The sequence below is a fragment of the Aplysia californica genome, unplaced genomic scaffold, assembly GCF_000002075.1.
Source record: "Aplysia californica isolate F4 #8 unplaced genomic scaffold, AplCal3.0 scaffold00316, whole genome shotgun sequence".
Classification (NCBI taxonomy): domain Eukaryota; kingdom Metazoa; phylum Mollusca; class Gastropoda; order Aplysiida; family Aplysiidae; genus Aplysia; species Aplysia californica.
Window position 1 is genome coordinate 287,982 of NW_004797586.1, and position 16,256 is coordinate 304,237.

The 16,256-nt window shown below is 38.6% G+C and overlaps 1 protein-coding gene across 1 annotated transcript; it reads left to right on the forward strand.

Moving 5' to 3' along the window:
• The first annotated feature begins 555 nt into the window (after positions 1-555).
• Positions 556-7,946, forward strand: LOC101860827 (polyadenylate-binding protein-interacting protein 2). Its single transcript, XM_005102187.3, has 4 exons — positions 556-620; positions 5,374-5,507; positions 5,954-6,160; positions 7,373-7,946. Exons 2-4 carry the CDS (start codon positions 5,382-5,384, stop codon positions 7,436-7,438), a joined length of 399 nt encoding a protein of 132 aa, XP_005102244.1. The 5' UTR covers positions 556-620; positions 5,374-5,381; the 3' UTR covers positions 7,439-7,946.
• The last annotated feature ends 8,310 nt before the right edge of the window (positions 7,947-16,256 follow it).

Below are 16,256 nucleotides of genomic sequence, written 5' to 3' on the forward strand. Positions count from 1 at the left end.
TTGTTAGATCTACAGTGCAGCGGATCTACGGTCTCTGCTAGGACAATAAATAGTAGATCTAGAACGCTGTAGTGGAAGCAAGGTATAGGTAATTGGACTCGCAGTAATGAACGTCCGCTTCAGAACTTTGTCGCTCTACTTCGACAGATGTGTGGTCACCTCCTCTGGGTAGCCTAATTATTTTGATTGCTCTACGATTATCTAGAAGTCAAGGTCAACCTTAGCTTGCCTTATATCCTTATATGACCCCTCTATGACCCATATAAGTATCAGCACAGGTGTCATCAAACAAACCGTGGCCTGGGATAGCCTAGCCTAGTTCCGAGACCTTTGTGCCGGAGTTTGTATTCATGCACCACTTCCACACGTATGCATAAAACTATGTTATGTTCAAATCGTAAAAAAGATCCTTGAAATCTATTGCCACAATGTATATTTTTAAAATAGTCTGCGACTTAATTGTTTTATTACATAACTTTTAAAACATCAGACAACCTTTGTAGAACTTTTTTCTACTTCGGTTTTATTTCGGAGTAGTGTAATTCGGTTGTTTACCATTTACCAAAATAAACCTTGATTCGGCCATTGTTTTGGTTTGCAGCTTTCAGCTTACGAGATTTGTAAGTTGTTTTATATTACCGTCTGGTGGTTGATATTATTTATTGGGATATTTTTGTTTTGTTAAATGCTTGGACTGTCAGTTGTTAATCGTTTTAGGGAGATAATTGTCAGTCATTCCATGTACCAAGGACCAGACGAAAGTCCTCGTCTCACCAGAGCCAGCAGGGTCGCTTACTTTTGTATTGTGTCTGTTGTTGTACTCTCGTTTCTAGATCAAGAATGTAGTCTAGATCTAGATATCTAGACTGTTATGTGTTTTATTAGCGCTATTACGGTCATAATCTACCGAGAATTCAAATTAAAGGAACAAAGAACTGTCGTCATTTGACTTTCAGTTGATCAGAGCTTGTGGAGATACGAGACCTGGGGAGACAGTCTGCTATCAGTCACCACTTGCACACACACACACACACACACACACACAGAAACAGACCGACTCACATACAAACACACATGCGGATAACTTGAGAACGCCAGATGTACGCCACTGGCCGAAATTTATAGTAAAAGCTGTCTTGTTTGACGTCATTGAAGGGTTCCCACTGTGATGTCGTTCACGGAAGCAACACGACCGCAAAGCACTCTATAATAATTGCAGTATTTTTTTAGGAAGTGGCTATGGTGAGAATAGAAATATGATCGACCTCTCACCCCGGGTGAGACTTGCCACCGTAGGCTATTCTCACCCGGTGTGACACAAGACCTGTTTCTCCTAATTTCGGAATACTTTCTATCGATGTGGATGATCAAATGGATAAAGGCAAAGAAAAGATTACATTATAGCACAAAAGTAAGCTAATTTTATCGACTACAAAGATGCTATGGCTATTTCACTTTTCGAATTGAGCCGAACTACGGGGGGTCGCCATTTTGTTTTGCCCAGAAGTTCTCGCAAGATCTACTCGTCCCCTCTTCTCTCTCTCTATCTCTTTCTGAATACTGTCTATCGGTGTGGACGATCAAATTGACCAAAACAAAGTTTAAAAATTATGTTAAAACACAAAAGTAAATTAATTTAATCGTCTACAAAGATGCTACGGCTATTTAACTTTTCGAATCGAGCCGAACTACGCGGGTCGCCATTTTGTTTTGCCCAGAAGTTCTCGCAAGATCTACTCGTCCCCTCTTCTCTCTCTCTATCTCTTTCTGAATACTGTCTATCGGTGTGGACGATCAAATTGACCAAAACAAAGTTTAAAAATTATGTTAAAACACAAAAGTAAATTAATTTAATCGTCTACAAAGATGCTACGGCTATTTAACTTTTCGAATCGAGCCGAACTACGCGGGTCGCCATTTTGTTTTGCCCAGAAGTTCTCGCAAGATCTACTCGTCCCCTCTTCTCTCTCTCTATCTCTTTCTGAATACTGTCTATCGGTGTGGACGATCAAATTGACCAAAACAAAGTTTAAAAATTATGTTAAAACACAAAAGTAAATTAATTTAATCGTCTACAAAGATGCTACGGCTATTTAACTTTTCGAATCGAGCCAAACTACGCGGGTCGCCATTTTGTTTTGCCCGGAAGTTCTCGCGCTAGATTCTACTCCTCTCTCTCTCTTTCTCTCTCTCTCTCTCTCTCTCTCTCTCTCTCTCTCTCTCTCTCTCTCTCCACTGCCCACAGACAAAATTGTGCGCTTTTAGTAGGCTAACAGTAGTAATGAAACGTTTGTTCACGGCATAGAATTCTACAATTTTTCTGTTATCACAGTGTAGAATTCTGTGGTTCGGGGTGAACGCAAAATTGGTTGGCCTAGATCTAGGCTATAACGGTGAACGCGCACCGGGTGAGAATAGCCAAAAGACTCGCCTGCACTATTCTCACCCGGGGTGAGAATAGAGGTGGCCATTTTTTGAACCTGTAGCCTACAGACACTACAGTGGCGTGGTGGCGGAGTGGTTAGTGCGCTTCTAAAGCAGAAAGTCCAGGTCTGAGCCTCGGTTCAGCCAATACTGCAATAGTGCTTTGCGGTCGTGATGCCACCGTGAACGACAACAAAGTGGGAATCCCTCAATGACGTCAAACAAGATGGGTGTTAGTGTTACTATGAATATCGGCCAATGGCATACATCTGTCGTTCTCAAGTTATCCACTTGTTACAAACACTAAACACAAACCCAACACTGTTCAGGACTCGGGCAGTTGGAAAAGAGTGGTTGAGTGTATGCTGTAGGTCTCCACCACTCCAAATCAAGTCTCTGGCTTGGCCAAATCTCAGAAAGAATAGTGAAACCTATCTCTAATTCTTTCCATATTCTGAAATTTAAATTTTTTAGAAGCTTGAAATGAAGACTAAAGTGACGTAAGTATGCTGGGAGAGAAAGTACACTGAGGCCCATATATATGGTCTCACCTGCTGGCGGAATGGAAAATACTTTTATACAATAAATGTATATATTCATACCCTGACTTGCCATAAATATGCTGACTTATATATAATAAACTTTGATATTGATAGGCCTACAATATAATTAAACGAAGTGGCTATTCGGACTCGAGTCGCACAATGCGCATATGTCGTTCGGGGTGCCTATTGGGGGTTTGTGTCTGGTCGGAGCGGTTTGCTAGCCAGATTGAGGGCACAAAGTGGGTATCGTGATAAGCCGATCGCGCCTGACTAGTCGACTCAAAAACAAACTTTGACTGACTTTTGTTCCCTTTGGAAGGGTTTTAACTTTTCTTTTCTTAATGTCTGACTGGACTTCCAATTGATCAATGGTTTTGTCTTTCTCGTCATATAAAGTGGATTTAGACTATGTATTGATAGAGTTATAATAATCCTTTGTTGTTCTGACACTTTGGTTTTCAATTTTTTTCACTGCTTTGAGCTCAGATTGCCATTTCCCTGTTCACCTTTGCTGTGTAGTAGGTCTAAGCCCTATTTCCGATTTTGCATCTGTTGCTCACTTTTGACGTCACTAAATACTTTTCTTAATTTGTGTTGAAAATTTTGGCCAGATCGTAGAAACCGAGGAAGGCTGAGGTCGAATTGCCTGCCCGTTTCACATCTGGTACACCCGTTGATTGCGCACGCGCATTGGAGTTTTGAGTCCAAATAGCCACGGGAGGTTATTCAGACTAGAGTCCGAATAGCCGCTGCCATATTTAAAATTGTAAACGTAGTAAATTTCATTTGAAAAGGTGTAACCGTTACATCTGAGATCAAATCTGGTAGCAGCTCAATTGGAAGGACTTATGTAACAAGCTACCAAGCACTACTATGAAATTTAGATTATATTCCACTCTAACCCTAACCTGAAAACCCTGACCCTCCCTAACCTGTCCCTTATCTAGGGAAACGAGGCCCCTGAACACCCCCCTTCCCCACCCTCCCCGTTGGATAGATGAAAATTATAAAGTTTTAAAAAAGATTCTGATAGTCATTAGTTATTATAAAGATTTCATTGTGGCCGCTCGTGAAGGAATTCCTCCTGTTCAATAAGTAAGGTCTAGGCTACACAGTTACAGTACAAAGGGCAACCACCAGTGTCAAGCATTAAAGTTACATTGTCAACACAGGACCCAGAACTTGTTCTTAATTTCCTGAGCCAAAAGCAAACTGAAAGGGAAAGAGATAAAACTGCATTGTCAATCATTTGGGGAAAAAAACAGTACTGTTTTTTCCCGCGGGTATACCAAAGCAGATAATGGTATATTATTTTACTTTCACTCCCATCTCATGCTCAGGTATTGCGCAGCACTTTTCTTGTTATTTTACATTCATTTTGGCTTTGCATCGGTTGCAGTTGATTAGTTTTTTACATATATTTCATAATTTTTATTGGAATTATAGTACACTATCTATGGCTTAGTATTTATTTCACTTCTTTTTTTTAAATTTGGTGGTTTCAGGAAGAGGGGAGGGGGTGGGGGCGGAGTTGGCACACGTGAGAATCAAGGCTCATTATTTCAATGTTTTACTGCTTAACTCTGCATTGTTTCGACCATTGTTGAAAGCCTCAAAGTAATAATAAATTCATTAGGGAGCAAATTACAGAACTTGGCAACATAATAAACCTGAATCCTTTTCTGAGTGCAGCTTTAATTAATAATGTCTGCCCAGCAAATGATGTCTGATCTGGAGTGAGCTAGTAACAGGATCCCCTCCAGCTCTTGAAATCGGGAAGAAGTCGAGAATTTTGCGATAAAAAGTCCGGGGGGGGGGGGGGGGGGGGGGGGAGATAGGGCTTGTGTGATATTAGTAGTGTAGCTATCTTGACAGTATAGATGATGAATCATGAAGAAGAAACACAATTGAACCGCCATGGCAGCAGGCGAAAGTGTATACCGAGGCTCAATCAGGAAGAATCAAGATCTGCTTTCAATTTCGTTACCACCCAGAAATGTTCCGGTTATGTAACATGCCCCTGGAAAATGGAGAAGCTGGATTGGCAGTCACCCAGTATTGTAGTCATCTATTGTTTGAAGACTATACTACAAAATGTACATTTGCATTCATTTAAAGACATTTTGACTTTTTATCATTGATAGGTGGGCTTTATGGGGGATCGTTATTGACGCTCAACCGCCTTATTTTTCCCTCGAATTGGGGTCTTGAAAAAATTTCCAGGATTTGGTGGGGACCCTGTAGTAAACTTTATGTAAAAAAGAGAATTGACAGTAGTCATTTTTACAGATTTCCCAATTCTACAGTAAGTTGAGCTTGTTTGTGCAAGAACTTGTATGACTTTCGGTTTATTCACATTGTTTGAGGTTCTTGTATAGTTTCACATTCAATTTTTCTTTTGCAGACTTCAAAATGAATATGAGAACACCTCAGTCGTTACTAAATGAAGACGATCCTAATATTGTGAATATGCCAAGTCAAGACGTCGACTTTTCTGAGTACATGTGGATGGAAGAAATGGACGAGTTTGATCGTCAGGTAGCTGAAATTTAACAGATTGTTTGGTTTTGTTGTTTGTTGTTCGCTATGGTAATTTATTCTTTGTTTCTTTTTTTCTATAGCAAGTGAAGAGGGAATTATTTTCAGGAAAAACTATTGTTTGTTTTTTTTGCTTTTAAAGTGAGATTTTAAAACCTTTTTTTATGATTCCTTTAATTTCAATGGACAGAAGTAGGCTCGATGCTTACAAGTGTCTCTGCCATTCTACAGGAAAGGCAAAATTGTATTTGAGATTAAGTTTTTTCCTTCTTTGCTGATTAAACTGTGGTTCTATAGTCGTTTCACCTTGTGTAAGCCTACGTGATGTTCTTTTCTTTGCTGTCTGTCTGCCAGTCTGCCATTGTGTCAACAAAGAATATTTTTTGTCTTGCTTTTCTTGAACAAAGATACAGTTTGAATTAAGTTAATTATTTTCATCTCTTCAGGTGCAAGAAGAGCTACAGGAACAAGAAATGATTGAAGAATGTTTCGAGGATCTCTATGAAATGGAACGGCTTGCTAGTGAAATCCTGTCTAGTTCCCCTGTTGAAAATGATTTTATCACGTTTGACTCTGCCCATGCTGGTATGAGAACAAATGGCATGGCCCATGGATGGCAGGACCATTCATTATCGTCCACTCCTTCCACTGAGGTGAGGTATTCATTATCAGTATATGTCTCTGCTTTGTATGTGAGTGATTGAAGCACCCCATCGAAAGGTTTTACTGCACTACTTCATTTCTATTAGCTTAGATACTTTCAACATATATTTATCACTGCAAGCAGTTAAAATGTACTATGCCCAGATAGCAAAACTTAATTGTTGGTTTCATTTGAAAAAACAGCATTTAGTCATATATCAGCTCTTTCAAATGGAAGATGGCATAACTATGTGATCATATTTTTAAAAAGTATGGCCTATGGAAATATAAACCTTTTGACCGCACAGGGGCAAGGAACCACATTTATATGTAGCTGTATCCAGTTTAACCTTCAAAGTCTGCTGGTGGATGGTTGACGGGTACACTGGTGTGGTTTGCTCCTTCTTTCCTACCAAACATCTATCATCCTGATCTCTCCTCTTTCTTTTTTCTGTTTGTTGCTCTCTTGTAACACCTCTAATCTTCTGCGCGTATACGGCCTTATTGTGTTGCAAGTGCTGTAAAACTCTACTAAAACAAAAAGTCTGCTGTCGTGGGTGGTTGGCAGTGCTCTAGTATGGCTTGCTCCTTTCCTCCAAAATATTTATCGTCTTGATCTTTCCTTCCTCCTCCTTTTATTTGTTTACTTTCTAGTAACAACGCTAATCTTTTGCACTCATATTCTTATGAGGCAATCCGATGAAATCAGGCGCTTCTCAAAACAATGAAATGAAAGAAACTGGCCTTTTTCTTGGGAGTCAGGCAGGTTGGGGGGTTTTTTCTGTTTTTTTACGTCCTTTTAAAAACGCGTTTATTTTGTGTGAATATTACTGGAAAAAATTGTAATTTTTCAGTTTCCAAGCTTTGGAAGTCACCAAAATTTGGTGGCCATTTTGTTGCTAATTCTATCTATGAAATCGGGCAACCCCCACCTTTTTCAATCCCAAATGGCTTCTATTCAAGATAGATGGGCAATTTTTTTTCATCAAAAGCATGGCAAATGAACAGGCTTTATGATTATTTCCAATATCTCCATATGCCCAAAAATTGACGAGTGCCCAATTCTACCGCGTTGCAACACGTATTACCCATTTATTTTGCAAGTATCATAAAACTCTTTCTTTAACTGAAAAGATAAAAAGTTTGCTGAGAGTATTCTTTCTCAGATTAACAAAAAGCATTGTCCTCTTCAGCCATGGTATTTGTCTTTTGTATTCTTTCAGGTCACCATTGTTTCCAGCAAGCTGAATCCACTGGCTCCTGAATTTTATCCCAGAGGGCAGTGCTAGCATTCTTCACTGTGCGTGTTAGTTCTAATCTATTTGTTCCTACTTCAAGTGCTGGCTGGGAGTATTATCACTGACTTGGTCCACACTGCCTCAACTACTTGCTCTATGTTGTCTTGTTGACTACTGACCTTATTGCAAATCCTGAAAGCTCACAAACACATGCATGAAATGTATGAATGCCTTTTTTAACATAGGGTAACTCTTTTTATTTTCATCGTGATGAGAAAGGGTTTAATGTGTGCTTTTTTTTTTAGCGCTTTTTGTTCATGAAGTGTTTCCCTCCCCTCCCCCGAAAAAAAAAGCTTTCTAAATGTTCGAATGTTGTTCTAAAACAAAAAAAAAGTTTTTGCTTTTATAGCTCACTTTGATGCTTCAAAATGGGAGCAATGTATTTAAATACTAAATGTTGCACATGTCTTACGATTAAGAATAGGTGGTGAACTGAATTTTTTATGAGGTTACAAACATTTGGAATTTTTTTTTTTATGAATAGCAAAATTTTTATGAATAAAAAAAACTTTGATGATGAAAATTGGTACTTTACCTATCTTTGATCCCTTGAGTTGTGAAACTGTTGCCTTCGATGTTCCGTTCTGGGCTCAACGCACCACTTAATTTGTCTTTTTAAGTTTCTTTACTCAAATGTCTTTAGTTCTATCATTTTGGACAAGAAGTTGATGATGATTGATGAGTTTTTTCTTTGCAGTTTGTGTTTGGGATTGTTGCTTGTTATGTCAGTGATGTTTGCTGCTGAGTATTTGTAATATTATTCCATTCAGTTTGATTGTGTTCATGTCTATTTCCATATATGTGTTTTATGTGTTCAAACTTGTGAAAGATGAAGCGGAATCTGCTGACGCACATGTATTGCATTTTTTAAAGTGTTGTTGAGAGTTCCACATAGTCTGAGGGTATATTGTGCTATGGTTTTTGTTTTGTTTTTGGAGGTCAAAAGCAAAGTGAGCTGGCTTTTGCTTTCGCTATGAATGTCTGTTGATCTTTTACGGATTCTTTCAGAGGGTGCCAGTCTGTCTATGTAAGTGTGAGAGTGAATTTGATTGTCAGTGAATGAGTTTTGTGAAAAAAAGACTCATAATATTGACTCGTTGGAAACATTCAGTTTTTATCCTGTGAGGATACAATTTCCGTAAATTTATATTTATACTTTTTCAGAAACGGTTAGTATAGTTGGTTTATTTAATTAGCACTATTTATGAGCTGTGAGAATCTTGTTGTGTATTTCATGACTCTGACTTAAGGTACAGTGAAATTCTGTATATATTGTTTTGTGTAGTCCATTAACCCTATCCGTACGCCCTGGGGTCATTTTGTACCCCCAGGTTGTTTTCTTCACATTTTAAAATACTTCTAGTACGAAGATCTCTTTGAAACTTTCAGTATTTCTCAAAAAATCATTTTGACAGACTGCTGTGCAAAGCGTACAGATCTGATTAACGAGTAAGTTTCCTCTTTGAAAAGTGGTGGCTCAGAGTTCCCCACATCGTATTGATACGATAGTAAAACACATGACGTACGGATAGGGTTAAAATTAGATAGTCATCCTAAAAGATTAGGATCACCCTGAACTGAAGCAAAGGAAATTATTGAGTTTTATTATTGACCTTTTGTGATAAATTGAGAAGTTTATATTATCTGCTTATATAATCTGATATTGTTGCCAGTAACTTTATCCACTTGAAAGTACTATTAAAAGAACTTTAGAAAAAATTATGAAAATCAAAACTTGACAGTGCTTGGAAAGTTATTTTTGGTCACATTCAGTGAACATCACCCAAATTTGCATTGAATGAATGTAGGCAGGATTAATGTGTCATGGTGCTAGGTCAGGGCAGGCTAGAGTCCCCCTGTATTCTGAAATTATAGGTATGGATGGTGTGTTCTGATGGACTATTTCTTTTCATTTTGAGTGAAAGGTGTGTCCAAGATTCACTTAATAGTTTCTGAATGTGTGGAGTTTGCTTTGTGGGATCAAGTCTGGAGATGTGCCTTGTGTCTGGGTCTCTGTGCCTGTGGTGTGTCTGCTTGTGCTACGGATAATAGTGCCGTTGTGCTGATTATCTTAGGATAAATATGTCCCAAACTGTGATGTAACTTGTTGTCATGTTGCCGCCAAAAACTTTGATTTTTGTAAACGCAGTTGACACTGTCTTACACATGTATATGTCTTGTGCGTCTTTCTTTGTTCAGAGATTGTTTTAAAGTTTGCCGACTAGTGAAATTCCAGTCTGTAGGCTGTTTCAAATAATCATGGAATTGAAAGATGGCTAGTGGGTAGTTGGCGGGTGCTCTGGTGTGGTTTGCTTCTTCTTTCCTATCAAATATCTATCGTCCTTATCTCCCCTTCTTCTTTTTCATGTTTGTTACTCTCTTGTAACACCTCTAATCTTCTGGCGCTCATATGACTTTATGCAGTTGAGAGCACCGTAAAACCTCTACTAAAACTTTTAAAAAACTGAAAGATGGCTAGTGCAATTTGTTAATCCTGGTCGTAAGTTTCATCTCAATGGTTATCGTATAGTATAGTGGAAAAGGGTAAGCTGTTCAATGTTAATGTTTGTTTTCTCTTTTGACAAAACAGATAAAAGTATTGAGGCAGTGGCTCGTTTTTATTATACTATAACTTTTGCTTTGTTGATTATATTGTAATGAGCCATGTCTAAGGTAAAAATGCTTTTCTTATTTCTAAGTCGTGGGCGCTCGGTAGAAGTAGAAGACAATGGGCGCACGGTAGAAGACAAATGTGTGAAAGTGTGACGTACACTGAAATAGTCTGTCTTAATTGCTGGCTGCAATGGCCAGTCAGCCTAAGCTCAGGACATATTTCTCTTTTAAATAACTCTCCCTTTGCTCCTATTTTTTTCCCCATTTTTCTGTGGCTTAAGCCCATACTTATTTACAGTAAATATTATAATTTTTACTCATTTTTCTTAGCAGTTATAATCCTAAATTTAGAGAAAAAAAATCTTTTCGTGACTTTTGTTTTCCAGTGCTTTTGGTATTGCTTTAGCATTGTTTCAGGACATAGCTTTTTAATTTTTTAAACAATTCAATTGACAGTATTGTGTGATGTAATTTTGCTTTGGGATGTTCAGTGCATTCAAGATTTAATTTTTTTTTTTTTTAGACCAGTTGTAGATACTGTACAGGATTCACTTGTTATCTGCACTTGCGTTTGGTATTGTGCAAGCAGGAGACAGCACTGGGTCCACTGAATCATGTAGTCTCTTGTTCATATACTGGTTTTTCTCGATATAATTTAAGCCGCCTCACACTCACAATTGTGGTTTTGTTGAACTTGTGTCTTAGTTTAGGTGGATCATTTGACTTTTTTTGTGTGTGTTGTTGTGTAGGTTTATAATACATTGACATTTTGTGTTTATTTTAATCTTATATGACAGCCAAGTGCAGTACAACATGGATAGCTTGAATTTGCCGGAACTGGCCTCAGTAGTTTGAGGGATCCATAGTTCGAGGGCTATCGTAAAAAGATAAAGAAGAAGAAAAAACTGAACAGCAGGCACAGTTCGACAGTTGTGTAATTTCAAGTCTTCTGTGTTCGACCTATCCATGTTATACTGTATTTGTCAAAGTCTTAAGGAAAGGCTGACTTTAACTGATGTAATGTATATGCTGTTTTTGTTTTGAGTAGGGAAGTATGTGGAGGCTGTGGTTCTTGTTTTGTTTTTACTATTTCTGCCATCAGTGATTGCAGTATTACTTTTTACCTTTTAATTCTGTTTAGTGTAGTGTTTGCTTGGCTTTGTGTTTGGGGGTTTCCTTTGAATTGACTGATTTTCTTTCTTGGAGTTTCCATTTTTTTTAAATATAAAGAGTAAGTTGATCATTTCTGCCATGTCTCAAGTGGCTTAAAATTAAAGCTTCAGACACATCACAGTGACTAACGTATGAAAATTTCAGAAATGTTTCCTCAGATGCTGTTCGAGAAGATGACTCTTTTATATTCTTTTATTGCTTTGAAAACTCTTGTGCCACCTTTTGCCTTTTATGAATACACTTATATTGCTCAGTTGAAGAAATAAGCTGTTGGAATGAGGGGTGCACATCTGAAGCGCCACAAACTTGAGTACAGTACTCTTGATGCGGTCATAAGATCTTGAGGGCCTCCAAATTTGCTTTCTGTTCAAAGTAGGCCACCAAAAAAATTATCCATTATGTTGGAATGACACCCTGGACTTAGATGTAGTTTTGTCATCATGCTTATTTTTTTTATTTTACGCTCAGCCTGTGAACTCATTGCATACGTTCAAGCTGCTTTTCGTCGTACAGGTTTGCAGTCGGAGATCATGATATTATACTTTAGAATTGTGTTATTATTAGGATCCAGTGATAAGAATAAGTACAAAAATGGCACAAGATGTGTTGTTATCTCCTATACCAATTTGTTTCTACTCACATGCAATACTATTTTCACTTTTTCCTGTGTGCTCTGTCATGGAGTGGAAATTTGGTTATCAATTCAGGGTGACAATTAGTCTTGTTGCCTGTTTCAACATTCTGCAAGTTTTGACATGATTTTGAAGTCACAAAATGTCCCATACATATTTACTTCATGTATCTTTGTATTTCGCTGTGCTGTTTCGGTCTTTTCTCTTATATTGGCACTAAATTCTTAACAATAAGCAAAGATAAGCATATGCATCAAGCATTGCCGAAAAATCACCTCTGACAATCTCCATTTAGTATTTAGATGAAGCAGGCAATAGTGAGCTGAAGTGTTGCTTTTGGAGATGACATGGAATTTGATAGGACATTATTCCCATTAGCATGCTGTTTGAAATTTGAGAATTAATTGTGAGGCCACCTACATATATGCACCAAAGTAGCAAATGGTCAAACTCTTAAATTCTGATGTCAAGTTTCATGGGTACAAGTAAAACAAGCAATAGAGACTAAGGTCTGATTTTAACTATGTCTTGATCAAAGAACAATACAGTTTCTTCCTACTGATAATTATTCTTTGTTTTGCTGTCGCATCATGTTTGCATGTGTATCGAAATTTCCTGTTTGAAAACTCATTATGCCGTACAAGTAGTGCCCCAGGGCCACGCTACAAGGGTGTGTCTTCAACAAAGCTTGACCTCCAAAATTTTAGAATTTAAGTACCTCAAAGTGAGAAGGTGGACTGTAACAAGTAACATGCTAATTGAGAGTGCACTTGCCAAATTTACTCGCTCACAAAGAGCCCTGTAAGTCAGTTTGAAAAAAGTCGCTCCATATCAAGCAAGACTTGTGCTCTTAACTTCCGTCTGGTGACTTCACAATCCTAGAGATTTGCTCAAATCAATATTCTTTAAATTAATTACTTCCCTTCTATTTTTAATCATTGTAAAGTTGTCAATCATTTTTCTTTGCTTGAAAACGTCAGTTATTTTTTTTAATAAGTGGTTATTTTATCAAATCAAGATAACACGATGTTTGGGATCTCGTTTGCATGCATGTCTAAGCACTTCCAGCAGACTGTGTGGTTTCTGTATGTCAGGAGTTCAGTGTTTTAGTTGTAGTTTTCCTCCCACAAGAAAGTAAGCCTTTCTCTTCTGATTGCTTAATTAAGAGGAAATGCATTTATGGTTGAAATATTTTGTAGGAGGGCTCAATGTATGTTCTTTTGTGGTTGAAGGGAGAATATTGTTATAATAAGTCTTGACATTGTGAAAATGCATCTTGTAATACTTGTATTGGATGTGAGACAAAGATGCGTTGTGCTTGATGTCAGTGGTTTTGTGATCTGAATGAATCTGGAAGAAATACTTATATATATATATGACTTACCTGGAATGTGTGTTGGTGAATGAAAAAAATTTATGATATGTTACATTGTTCGTAATATTGTGACTTATGGGAAGAAGAATGTACTCTGTGTGATTTGTATGCGTCTACTTGAAAAAAAAAAATGACATATGGTGGCAGAAAGTGAAATCTCCAGTTTTAGCATTTACTTTGTTTTGCAGTTTGAAAATAAATTTTGAATTTTATTATTGTTGTGTTTGCTTTTTTCCATCAGGGAAATCAAAGTAGATCTATTCTGAAATTTTAAAATCCTTGTTTCTTGGAATGTAGATCATTTTCATCTCTTAAGGGTCATTCCACCCCCACCCCTTCCCCCTCCCTCCCTCCCTCCCTCCCTCTCCTTCTCCCTCTCCCTCTCCCTCTCTCTCTCTCTCTCTCTCTCTCTCTCTCTCTCTCTCTCTCTCTCTCTCTCTCTCTCTGTGTAGTTCTCACACATATTTACCAGCGCACACTCACACACACACACATCGATGCACACAAACCGCATACCCATTCACACACACACACACACCTATATTTATATATATATATATAGATCGTGAGTGGTTGGTGGGTGCACTGGTGTGATTTGCTCCTTCTTTCACATCAAACATCTATTGTCTCTATCTCTCCTCCTATTCTTTGTATGTTACTCTCAAGTAGCACCTCTAATCGCCGGCTCTTGTATGACTTTTGTGTTACAGTTACACGTGCCTCAAAACTGTTACTAAAACTATACGTAACTAAAGATCTATAGAAAGATCTTCAGCAGAGACACACTGGTTAATTACAAATTGCCTGACTAAATATCTACTGGGGGGGGGGGGGCAACAGACGCTGTGTTGGGAAATGCACAAATGCGTTGGAAATACCATTGACTCACAATTTCACATTATAACAACACGATCAATGCAGCACTAATAGGCAAGAGGAGAAGTCGTCTCACATACAATACTTTCCCCCTAAAGGGAAACGAAAATATTTTTTTAAACCTGCTCTTTTTTTTAAAAAGTTAATCCTAATGATTATTCTTTACACACATCCATTCAGTGTGGCTAGGAGTTTTTAAGAGCCAATTCGCTTTTATTCCCCCTTCTTTCAATTTCAAAAACCTGGCAAGCTGTTGGAAAGAGAATAATACAGTAATTTCCATCCACGATAAGCCGTTGGCTCACTTGTCCGGCACAAAATCGCATGAGTAGTCATTTAGATTTTTATCAAAACCTGGAATGTAATTTATCTCCGTCCCTCAATCTTATTTTGAATTGTAACAGAAAAAACATAGGACACAGTGCAATGTCAGTGAAATAAGTAAAATATGATGACCAGTACTAGGGGACAGTGGATTAGAACGTAAAACCGGATAAAAAGAAAAAGAAATTTGTAACAGAACTCCCCCCTTCCCCTTCTCCCCCCCCCCCCCTCTCTCTCTCTCTCTCTCTCTCTCTCTCTCTCTCTCTCTCTCTCTCTCTCTCTCTCTCTCTCTCTCTCTCTCTCTCTCTCTCTCTCTCTCTCTCTCTCTCTCTCTCTCTCTCTCTCTCTCTCTGGACAGAACAAGCACTTTTACTTTTTTACAGTGAGCATGAAACAGACAAGGCATCCCAGCATAGCATTCGAGCAGGAAAAGAAAATACATGATAATATAATGATCATAGAAACTTGCTCCTGACGGCGGCACAAAGGAAGACATCATGAACAGACTCGGGAAGGCAAGATCTGTACACAGAAGAATGATCAACATCTGGAAGTCAGGACAGTTTAGTATACAGACCAAGTTAAAGCTGTATAACAGATGTGTACTGTCCACACTCCTATGTGGAACTGAATGCTGGAGGATGACTGATCATGGCCGTGCCAAGCTGTCTTCCTTTCATACAACCAGCTTACGCCAAATCCTCCAAATCTTCTGGCCCGACAAGATTTCCAACGCAGATCTTTTACGAAAATGTAGAAAAGAGGACATGACCTCTATAATTTAAAAAAAGGAGAAGATGGAGATGGGTTCGATATGTTCTGAGAAGAGAGCCAGATTCTATTGAGAAGACTGCCCTCCACTAGACACCCGAAGGACATCGCAAAATGACCTGGAGACGCACAGTAGAGTCTGAAATGAAGTCCAGGAACCATTCGTGGAGGATGTTGACTAAGATGGCCAAAAACAAACAGAGCTGGAGATCATTTGTTGCTGCCCTAAACGCCAGATGGCGTAACGGGTACTAATAAACTAGCTCTTTTGGAAGACAACTTGGACAAAACCTCATTAAAGCCTACAGCAAAGATGATAAGTGTAGAGAAGACCAAATTAATCACCAATAACATCAAAATCATGTATGTATTGGCATTAGCATGGGCATCGGGTTGAACGACACGGTGTTGTACAGTCCACAGCTTTATAGGTACTCCTGGGTAGCGTTACCTGATCATACGGGGTGCCCACTACGGCTGGATCGGGCCGATCGTCCGACTCTATCGTCTGAAACTGAAAACAAACATGCAGTAGGCACCCCGTATTAGACAAAGATCCTGCACTACAATATGGTTGAGTTTGGGCAATTAATTTTTAAAAAATAGCGTCCTCAAATTCGCCGTGGTGCAATCTGATTTGCGCGAACGTGGACGCTTTAAAAAAAAAGCTGAGTCTGTAAGTTGGATGGGATCTTTGACTTGATAAAGAGACCATAAGGGATTGCACAAACAACATTAATGACATTGACGAAACTGTAATACGGGGTGCCCATTACGGATCGGATCGGCCCCGATCACCCGATCGACTCTTGTCACCATGAAAACGAACGCGCCCGACCCGCCGTAATAGGCACCCTTGTACATATAAACAAAATATTTTGGAAAGACAAAAATATCGCACTCGGCTCACTGGTAACTGAACAATGCCGCGCTCCCTGACATATTATTTTGGATACCAGTATCCTTGTGAGCCTACGCTGCGACTGTAGGCCATGCTGCACGACTGCAGGGACACTTACAACAGACATTGGGACAAGGATGGGAT